The sequence below is a fragment of the Papilio xuthus genome, unplaced genomic scaffold (assembly GCF_000836235.2).
Source record: "Papilio xuthus unplaced genomic scaffold, Pxut_1.1 DF828952.1, whole genome shotgun sequence".
NCBI lineage: Eukaryota > Metazoa > Arthropoda > Insecta > Lepidoptera > Papilionidae > Papilio > Papilio xuthus.
In genome coordinates, this window is record NW_013529697.1 from 974,645 (window position 1) to 984,799 (window position 10,155).

Here is a 10,155-nt window from a genome sequence, read left to right on the forward strand (position 1 = left end):
TAATAAATACACAAACTTTATATTAAAATATTTATTTGCTTATAGTTATTTCCGAGGCCTGCCCGGAACTTTCTTGTTGCCCGCCGTCTGTTTATTTTTGCCGCCGAATGATATCGTTTGTTCTGAAAACAAAACAAATTCTTATTTTTATTTATCTTTTAATACATCGAAATTATTGGAAAAAAAACTCAATTATTTTTAAAATTTTGGATGGATTTTAATTGACTCTAGTTATTGTTAGAAATGTGACTGACCAGGAGGAGGTATCTTGAGGGAGATGTCGTATGTCTTGCTCTTGGGCCTCTTTGCGGCAGGCTCCAGCTTCTCCGGTGTCTCGGTGGGCGTCACCGTCTCCTGGGTCGCCGCCCACCCATCCTATGAAACGCATACAATTTACATATTATAAACATGCGAACTTAAAATTTAGCAAAAAAAAAAACAAACTTTGTCTTCCAAGATGTTACTCTGACCTTACAGCAGTTTTTTGATATTTACAGAGCGCCTACAAATTTTAGGGGTCACCAGGGGAAAAAATATATAATATTCCTAACTTTTTTCCAAAAGACCATGTTGCAACTTATGACCTGAGTATGGTGGTATGGTAAGTGGTGAATTGTCTAACTGTACAATATCACATTACTGACCTCCGGGTCCTCAATCTCTGGCGCGATGGGCAGGAATGAGAGCAGGGTCTCGTCCTCGCCCTCCTCATCAGAACTGCAGAAGGCCGCCACTGGCTCACATGTCGTTACATCCACCTGCAAATTCCCATAACCAAAACATCAAACATAGTTTTTCAAATAGATTATAGATATGTTTTAAGTCAATGATTTGAAAATACGAATGGTTAAGATTGGTCATATAATATTGTATTATTGAAGAAAAATAACAAACCAAGAAAAAAATGTCAAACTACCTCTAACCTAAATAAATATAACTACCCCATTCTCAACTAAAAATATCTAAAAGAGGTGGATTATTACCAATAACCTTTATACTGAGAGCTGTCACTCACCTCAACTTCCTCATCATCTCGGCTCTCCCCCGCCTGGTCAACAGATCTGTCCTCATCTTCCACATCGAATTCACTCTCGCGCTCCTCGTACTCCACGTTTTCGTCCAGCTCCTTGAAGTCGGGAGCGAAGGCCGACCAGTTCTCCACCTGGTTCTGCGCCCAGATCGATACCACGCCTGCGAATTGAACCCATCAGATTGTATAACACAATCCATCTCGACAAAGATGAAGTCGCCAGGCGAGTCGGTGGTACGCTTACATATTTTTACTTTAAATAACCATTGTAACAAATGTTGTATACATCAACACCAATTAATCTTTGCTATCATAACAATGTATGGTTTCAATCAAACCAAATTTGTGGCGACAATCACAAAAAAATAAATTACAATTAGAAGAAAGAACTAATTTTCATCGTTATTACAGTCTGTCTTAATATTTTATTTAAAATAACAAAATTGGGTATTATGAGAAGTGACGGGTTACTAACCGGCACTAATGCTGGCTATGATGGGCCTGACGGGATGCCAGACAACATCCAGCAGCAGTTCACCCTTAGTGCCGTGCAGGATCTTCACCAAGTTACCGATGGACTTCTCCCAGATGTAGAGCGCATGCTGGCGGGCAGACCCCGCGCAGATGTACTCCCCATCTCCAGAGAAACAGCACTTTTTCCAGGTTGTTCTTGAATTGTTACAGATGTATTAATCTTAAAATATATAATACCTCTAATACTATTAGGAATATTGAATTTACAAAAGATGTAAGACACCAAAAGCAGAAGCTACATTGTAGTTGTGTTGTTCCAATCCATTAAACATAATAGTAATATATAAACCATATTTCAACATATTAATATTACTTTAAGCTTTTAATGTTAATGTTAAGATATAAAATTACTAACTTATTAACAAGATCCTGGAGTTTCTGTATAGGTTCTGGTTCTCCATTCACACCACATTTGATCACCGTGTTTGTGTCATATACTCTTATCACCCTGTCCGATGTATTCACAAGAAAACAACTGAAAAGAAATTACTTTTAATTACTTTACACTAGCAAAACATAAATGACCATTCAGATTTGTACCAAATATCTTACTAATAATATAAATGCAAAAGTTTGGATGGATGGATGATTGTTATAATACAAGGTATCTCCAGAATGGCTCAATGGATCTTGATGAAATTTGATACAGATGTAGACCATAGTCTGATAGAACACATAGGCTACAAATTAAATCTTTTTTTAATTCGGTGACCAGACAGAAACATGGTTGACAGCTATACTTTTAATAAAATAATTAAGAATGAAAATACTCACTCTCCTCTCCGAGCAAATTCAATACTTTTAATGCCTGTAGTACTAGATGTTCCCACTGTTATTTTAAAACTAGCCTTCACAGCTAATGTCTGAGAGTCTAGAATTAATATTTTGCCTTTAGCATTGCCTGTGTACACATAGTCACCCCTTCTGTCAAATGACGCTATCACATTTATATCTCCCTAAAAGAATATTAAGCCAAAGTTTAAAATGAACTCAAATTTTATAAGGTTATAAAATAAACTAAGAATTCTAATTGAGTTAGCTTATTTTCTTTTTTATAACATGGTCAATTAAGTGTTAAGACAATGTTGGAATATCAGTAAACTTTCACTGCCTAAAAAACTTTTTACTAACAACCAAGTAGAACCTTGATAAGCTCGAGGCCAATTGAATGCAATATTTCTCGTACAAAGGTTTACAGAGTTTATCGCTTATGAAGGTTGTCAACCAGACAATGACAATAGCTTATAGAGGTTTCTCGCTTATCCAGTTCTTGTTTGTTTAGATTTGACTATATTGTTATGTCGCAGTGGAAACCCAGAGTTAGCAAATATATACAATTATATAACACATATAGCAAAATTATTAAATACATTGTTTCTGTTATCTAAAACCAAAGCTGTATACTTACATCATCATCAATAGGTAATATTTTATGTTCACCTTCAGTATCAACTAACAAAGCTGCATGCCTCATAGGGCACACAAGAAATCTCCTGTCATTTCTTGGATCAAACTGCACCCTTACTATGGGGGTTGGAAATCTGTAGCGCTGCTCACATTCCCCGGACAAAACATCCCATATACACACATTGTGGTCTGTTGAAGCTGATAATAGCTGCAAATAAAGAAAAAATGTTGCATGTAAAAAAACTTATATGTTCCTGGATAACACATACAGATCAACATTAATTTACAATTGTTTAATATAGTTTTTACTTGAAGAAGAATCTTTAAACATGTAGTTTACAAGTATATCTCGTGACAGAAAACTTACTTTTTTACAGTTTCTTGACCAGCTTAGACTGCAAACAGGATAAACATGGGCAGATATTGATTTAGCAATTCCTCGAGTCAAGAAGTCCCAGATAAAGATCCTGCCATCATTGCAGCCTACTGCTAGCAGAGTCCCGCGCCGGTTAAACGCACATGTTGCTGCCAGTGATATGGAGTCCAGAGCACCATCAAACTCCTATCACAAAAACATCACTTTTTAACAATAATACACTAAAATTCTAGGCGTGTTAATAGGATTTTACTTGTTGTAACAAATCATATATTTTCTTGCTATTTGCTAGATGAAAGAAAAGTTTCTTCAGTTTTATAATTATTATATCGCAACGCATATTACCGGCCTTCTTTGCCGGTTATGTATTTCGCTACTATTTGAAAGGGTCTGAATTTTCCAGTAAGACAATAAATACACTTACCTCTGGGTAATTTTGTCCGAATGATTCTGAAATATAAAGTAGAGTAAGTAATGAAATTGATTCATAACAAACAAGATAAGTTTACAGAGAAGTATTATTACTGACCCAATAGTTCCAAGTTCATTTTAATATTTATATTAAAACAACATTATTTACAACTTAATTCTAAATTAAAATCATAAGTTATAAGGAATCGCTGAGCCTTTCAGGCAACTTTCAGGAACAATTGTGAAAAATGTTATTGTTTTTATACGATTACTTCAGATTTCTCGCAAGTGACGCAAAATTTTAGGTTTTTAACCTAAAATTTTTGCGTCACTTAAATCATATATCAAAGAATATGAAATACAGTCTTAAATGTAAAAAATATATGGAATGAGCAACAACCAACTAGTAACAAAAATAGGGAGACCTTATCTGTTATTAAAATCATACTGTTTAATCACACAACCGTATTTATCAAATAAATAAATTAAATAAAACAAGACAACGTATAATTCAACTAATCTATGAGACAGATCTTACCTACGACTACTCTTTGTCTACATTTCAAATGACAGGTGGCGACTGAACTGAATTAAAACTCACGAATTAGTTATATACTCTTTGGTACTGATTAAAAATATTTTTACATTTTACGTTATTTCGCATAAATAAAATGTAAAATCAATGCTTTTCATGTTTCCGGTTCTTTTTTATAATCACATTATTGAGTTTAGTAAGTATAAAATTACATTTTGTTGTAACAATAAGCTTGAAAAAGTCATGTTTATAAACATAAAGGTTTCCCTTACACTTTACAGGCTTAAAGAAGTTCTTTCAACCTATTATTAGAAGTTTAAAGATGTCGTCGGGAAATTATTGGAAAGGAGCTCCTTTATCTATGCTGTATGGATCGGAGTCTCCTTGGGATAATCCAGGATTCCCTCCTGTGCAGCCTGGACATAACCATGCAGTTCTGTATCATATACCGAGTAATGGCGTACTGGCTGATGACAGACCTCCGAAGCCACAGGTCGGACAAGACAAATGGGACCAACATCATGTGAGGCTACCATGCTCTAAGCACAGCTTATATCCTGTCACTGATGTAAGTTATTGTTAACTTGTTACTAATTTTGCTTTCAGGTGTTTTGCACTCTGTCGTTCCTCACTTTTTTCTTTTGTAAATTATTTATTTATTTACTCAAGTTATACTAATATTTTATTGTCTGTTTCTTTGTTACTATAGAGTTTAGCAATTTAATTGAAAGTCACCTTATATTTGAGCTTTTCATATGTATTTTGTTTCATACTTTGTACTACAGGATAAAGGTGAAACACGGTTAAGAAAACGTTGGGCTATCATAGTGGATACATTAAAGAAACCAATAAGAAACAGTCACGAACTAGCCGATGCCATATTAGCATATAATACTAAGTTTAAAAACAGATGGAAATTTAGAGCTCTACATAAGTTATTCAATGAGGTATTTTTATTATTTACTTTTACAATAATAACATCAGTATTTTTTATATTTGTTGTTGTACAATTTTAATATTTAATGTACGTTTTTATAGTGCTTAGAGGAAGAGGAATCCCAATCCTTCTTTGATGTGACACTGCCTGAAATAGTCAAACTAGTTCTGGATTTGCCTAAATTAATACAAGCACCTATACCATTACTTAAGTAAGTATTATATAGATTACAAGTAGAGCCGTAGAAAACAACTAGTCTTTCATAAAAATATTTTCCATACTTTCTTATTGAAAAGCTTGTTGCATACACCTGTGAAATTAGTAAACATTTTTTTTAATCTTATTTTTTATTTCATTTTCAGACAACACAAAAATATGTCTATATCATTATCGCAACAACAGATTTCTAGTTTGCTGGCAAATGCATTCTTTTGTACATTCCCTCGGAGAAACAGTATGAAGCCAGACTCTGAATATTCTAGTTATCCTTTTATTAATTTTAACACGTAAGATTTTAATATAATATTAGCTATCTCACTAATAATATAAATGTGAATGTTTAGATGTATGGATGGATGTTTGTTAAACTGTCCTGCAGGAAAGGCTTAAAGGATCTTGCTGAAATTTGGCACATACATAGAACTTAGTCTGGACGAACATGTTGGCTACTTATTTAGTATTTTTAATTTCATGTGAACAGAGTCATGGGAAACAGCTAGTACTTACTATATGTTTTAATGGGCTAAATAATAAATGAATAAACATTATTTCAGGTTGTACGAAACATCAGGATCAGATGATGTGATAGAAAAACTCAAATGTATCTGTCATTATTTCAGAAGAGTTTACACAGAAGGTGAAACTATGTCATATTTATTGAATAACTTTAAAACTTTATAAAACAACCAAACAATCTCTTAATACCACTGATAAGATAATTGAATCGAACAAGTGTTAAAGAAGAAATAATGAAACCTTCTATGTTCCATATAATTGGAGCGGTTGTGAAAATGTCAACTATGTGAGGAACTATGGCGCCGACCTGCCTAATACTCTTTCCACTAGCTGTGTGCTACTCAATGTGTGAAGGCTCAGTGGAACCAGGGTGTGTTTGTGATGTGAATACTGTTGGTGGTATAACACAGACACCTGGCGGTGTGTTGCAGTGCAGTGCCGTGCGGCGTGGTGACGTATTCGCGGCGCTCCGTGCCACCGCGTGCGCTGCCCCGCTGGAGGGACTCCACGAAGTCCCTCGCTTTGCCGCTGCATCTCAACCCTGTCGACACAATAGAAGATGCAGATGGACTTATACAAGTTGATTTTGCTAATAAGTATGTGGTTTTTTTTACTAGCTTTTGTCTGCGGCTTTGTCTACGCAGAATTAAAAAAACAATGAATAACAATACAATATGTTATTTTCGGGAGGAAAAATACCCTGTTTAATTTAACTTTTTGTCCAGGTATCTGGGCGGTGGGGTGTTGGGCCACGGCTGCGTGCAAGAAGAGATCCGCTTCGTGATCTGTCCAGAACTGATGGCCTCCATGCTCTTCACGGAGCTGCTGCGTCCCAACGAGGCCGTCATGATCATAGGTAAGAAATATAACTACGCTAAAATGTGCGGCTTTGGTAAGTTTAAAAGAGAAGTATATGATAGTAGCAATGTGTTGTGTGAGGCGGGGAGAGGTACAGCAGGTACGCTGGGTACGGGCACACGTTCGAGTGGGCGGGGCCGTGGGCGGAGCGCGCGCCGCGAGACTGCAGTGCGCGACGCCGCCAGGCTCTGCTCGCCATCGACGCGCTGCTCTACGACTGCGCCCGACATGAGTTCCGCAAGGAGGCTATCACACGAGAACTCAACAAGGTAACTCTATTCTAATGGGGAGAAAAACTGCCTTAATGCACTATAGATATGAGCATGATCATTATTGGAAGCATTTAATATAACACAGATATATAAAAAAAAAACTCTTTATCTTACTATATTACTTCTTACTAATATTACAAATTCAAATTTAGATGACTGGATGGATGTTTGTTATAAGGTATCACCAGAACGGCTCGACATTTCTCGATTAAATTTAATCCCGCACATACGGATTCACGAGCGACAGCTAATTCATTATAATTTATATTTTGTAGGCTTGGGTCGGCTTTTCATTCTACACGTCCGAGAATACCGAGGGCATGGAGTACCCGGGCGTGGCGACGGGCAACTGGGGGTGCGGCGCGTTCGGCGGCTCCGCCCACCTCAAGTCTCTGCTGCAGCTGATGGCGTGTGCGCAGGCGCAGCGCCCCATGGCGTACTACACGTTCAGGGACAACAAGCTCGCAGACGACATACACGCCATCTACACTCAACTCGTCAATTATAATGTTACTGTTGGTGAGTGGATTTATATTAACTCCTACTAAATATGAAAATTTAAAAAATTTAGTAATAAACATAGCTTGGGGATACTACTGTAGCTTTCCAACAGTGAAAGAATTTTTTAAATAGGTTCAGTAGTCGTAGCCTGTTCAATCCAAACAATCAAACCTTTCCTATTTATTATATTAATATAGATGTATTTAGGAGAAGTGACAAATGAAATGTCATTTATTCAAATAAGTTCACATTGTTAGAAATACAAACATTGGCCAATTAATTTGTTTTTTTTTTTACTAGTACATTTTAATTATGAAGTATATTCGTATTTGTCACAAAATAACTGTGGTATTTTGTATCATGTTCAGGGCAACTGTATCAAATACTGTTGGACTTCTGCGAGGAAGGTCTGCCCCCATCCCGCTTGCACCGCTACATAGTGCAGCAGCTCACAGGTGTCGCTGCCACGCCCACAGCCACGCCCAGCGCCACGCCCACCACCACGCCCACCGTCACTGACTCCACCGAAGTAAGTTCACAAAGATAATTGTTACATTTAATTCCTTGTCGGGTCCCGAGGCACGACCTCTATAAGTGAGAAAAATATTGCAGTTCCTTAAACAAACTGTAAGAAAAAACTATATGTCCCATAATTTTTTTACTGTAAATCGTACTTATTACTTGTAACTTTTTATATCACCAATAAATTGTATTGTATAGTAAAAACTTTTATCTGTTTGTAGAGTGAAACTCGAGATGACTTATACATGAGCGACTCAGTAGTAACTGAATGCTTCAATTCTCCTTTCGTATTCCACATGAACACCCAAGAAAAATTGCTCGAAGACCAACAGGCAGATACAAATAAAAACCTCGAAAAACCTAAACAGACAAGTGATGACAAAATGGACACTGATGACAAAACGCCATCCGATAACAAAATGGCCGCTAATTCGAGCGATTTGACGTCACGATTGTTCCAAGAAATGGAGAAATTAGATGAAGGCAGTGGAAGTTTAAATTTCTCGCGACCGCATACATTGCCGCTGTCTCAGAGCTCGCAGTCGGCCAGCGGAGATGCAGACACCAAACGGTCTTCGATGGATTTGTCAATGGATGTCAAAAAGAAGATTAGTAAAAAAATAACAGATTACTTCTCGAAGAAGTCTATTTGATGTATAATTTTACAGGAAATAAAATTTCAGAACGAATATGTTTTTTTTATTTTAACCCTTTAAAGGTTACATATGGTAAGGAATTTTAGCAAATCGCGAACTATTTATTAGCAGCAAAAAAGCGAAGGTGTCTTATACTTTCCAATTTCACGAAAAAAAGAACAAAAAGGTTTCGTGGCCCATGAGGGGATCGAACCCGCGACCTTCGCGTTATTAGCACGACGCTCTAACCAACTGAGCTAATGGGCCGATGACGATGTAAGTTGAATATAAAATCTAAAACTTTTGTTACATAAATTAAGATAAACATTTGCATATTGTTATAATTAATTTATTTATATATAATTTTGTTAAAATTTCGTACAATTGATTATTATATGATAAACATATTCTGTGTTACAAGTCGTATAAAAATGCATTTACTGTAATTCATGTTTAGATGTAATCTACTACTCTTTCCAATCCAAGGTTAAAAGTAGCACTTCTAAAAAGGCTTTTTGTAGATTTAATTTAAAAATAATATAGAGAAATTACACAACTACCTAATTGTTTTATAATATGAATACAATTGATAGAAATTAAATTCAGATTATATTTTGAAGATAATTCTTGTTTTATCTTGTTTTTTTATTTGAGACGTCGGCCCATTAGCTCAGTTGGTTAGAGCGTCGTGCTAATAACGCGAAGGTCGCGGGTTCGATCCCCTCATGGGCCATTTCTTTTTGTCTGACTTACTAGTTAGTAATATTATTTGAGGTATGACTAATTTTTCGGTTGTTTTTTGTTTAATTATAAACTAGCGGTTGTTTAAATTGCAATTGGTTCAACAACAACATAACTCACACCAGGGGTAGGCACAATCTATGGATTTCCATTTGGCGCGCTTCTGATACAACTTTCTCGATTATTCTCTGTTCATACATCTGCGCATACATGCACGTTGGTTTTTTATGCTCAAGTATTTTATCAATTAGGGCGGTAAAGTCCATTTGAGGCGACACTGGAAATCAATTTCGCGGCATAAATTTATTATAAATCAATTTTAATTTTCTTGCAATAAATATACCACAGATTATCAAAATAAAGTCATTTATTTTAAATACAATAAATATTTTTTGCAATCGGTAATTTACATTTTAATATCGTAAATACATTCATCTACCCGTTGTAAGTTTGGCGTACTTTGTACTTTATATTAATAATTAATCTATAAATTATAACCAAAAACTTATACTTAACTTATATTAATAAATTTTACATCATTTTTTATTTTTATTTACATACTAACATTTAGTCCGTAGAATATATATAATTTCACACTTATAGCACAAATAGTTTTTTTTTAATTATTTAATATTAAAGCAATGTAACTTGATTATAATCC

The 10,155-nt window shown here is 35.5% G+C and overlaps 2 protein-coding genes and 2 non-coding genes across 4 annotated transcripts; 2 read left to right on the forward strand and 2 right to left on the reverse strand.

The window, feature by feature from the left end:
* Window positions 1-14: 14 nt before the first annotated feature.
* Rbbp5 (retinoblastoma binding protein 5) lies at window positions 15-4,087 on the reverse strand. The gene is made up of 11 exons (XM_013322389.1): window positions 3,877-4,087; window positions 3,772-3,797; window positions 3,339-3,533; window positions 2,973-3,179; window positions 2,339-2,520; window positions 1,920-2,039; window positions 1,506-1,699; window positions 1,016-1,191; window positions 645-758; window positions 255-375; window positions 15-122 (listed from the first exon to the last, which is right to left on the reverse strand). The coding sequence occupies exons 1-11, from the start codon at window positions 3,893-3,895 to the stop codon at window positions 46-48; spliced, it is 1,431 nt and encodes a 476-aa protein (XP_013177843.1). The 5' UTR covers window positions 3,896-4,087; the 3' UTR covers window positions 15-45.
* A 279-nt stretch (window positions 4,088-4,366) lies between these two features.
* Window positions 4,367-8,807, forward strand: Parg (Poly(ADP-ribose) glycohydrolase). Its single transcript, XM_013326119.1, has 12 exons — window positions 4,367-4,489; window positions 4,575-4,861; window positions 5,079-5,240; window positions 5,332-5,441; window positions 5,593-5,736; window positions 6,004-6,086; window positions 6,402-6,561; window positions 6,691-6,821; window positions 6,905-7,092; window positions 7,371-7,614; window positions 7,965-8,125; window positions 8,340-8,807. The coding sequence occupies exons 1-12, from the start codon at window positions 4,441-4,443 to the stop codon at window positions 8,769-8,771; spliced, it is 2,151 nt and encodes a 716-aa protein (XP_013181573.1). The 5' UTR covers window positions 4,367-4,440; the 3' UTR covers window positions 8,772-8,807.
* Window positions 8,808-8,946: 139 nt separating this feature from the next.
* TRNAI-AAU (transfer RNA isoleucine (anticodon AAU)) lies at window positions 8,947-9,020 on the reverse strand. Its single transcript has one exon. It is a non-coding gene; the product is annotated as a tRNA-Ile (tRNA).
* A 392-nt stretch (window positions 9,021-9,412) lies between these two features.
* TRNAI-AAU (transfer RNA isoleucine (anticodon AAU)) lies at window positions 9,413-9,486 on the forward strand. The gene has a single exon. It is a non-coding gene; the product is annotated as a tRNA-Ile (tRNA).
* The last annotated feature ends 669 nt before the right edge of the window (window positions 9,487-10,155 follow it).

Coding starts and splice junctions, on each gene's coding strand:
- Rbbp5 (XM_013322389.1), bottom strand. Junction 1,700..1,919: donor CTCCAGGATCTTGTTAATAA/GTTAGTAATTTT, acceptor TAACAATTCAAG/AACAACCTGGAAAAAGTGCT. Junction 123..254: donor CCTCAAGATACCTCCTCCTG/GTCAGTCACATT, acceptor TTTTGTTTTCAG/AACAAACGATATCATTCGGC.
- Parg (XM_013326119.1), top strand. CDS start 4,441: ATGCTTTTCATGTTTCCGGTTCTTTTTTATAATCACATTATTGAGTTT. Junction 6,822..6,904: donor CGAGGCCGTCATGATCATAG/GTAAGAAATATA, acceptor GTGTTGTGTGAG/GCGGGGAGAGGTACAGCAGG. Junction 7,615..7,964: donor CAATTATAATGTTACTGTTG/GTGAGTGGATTT, acceptor TATCATGTTCAG/GGCAACTGTATCAAATACTG.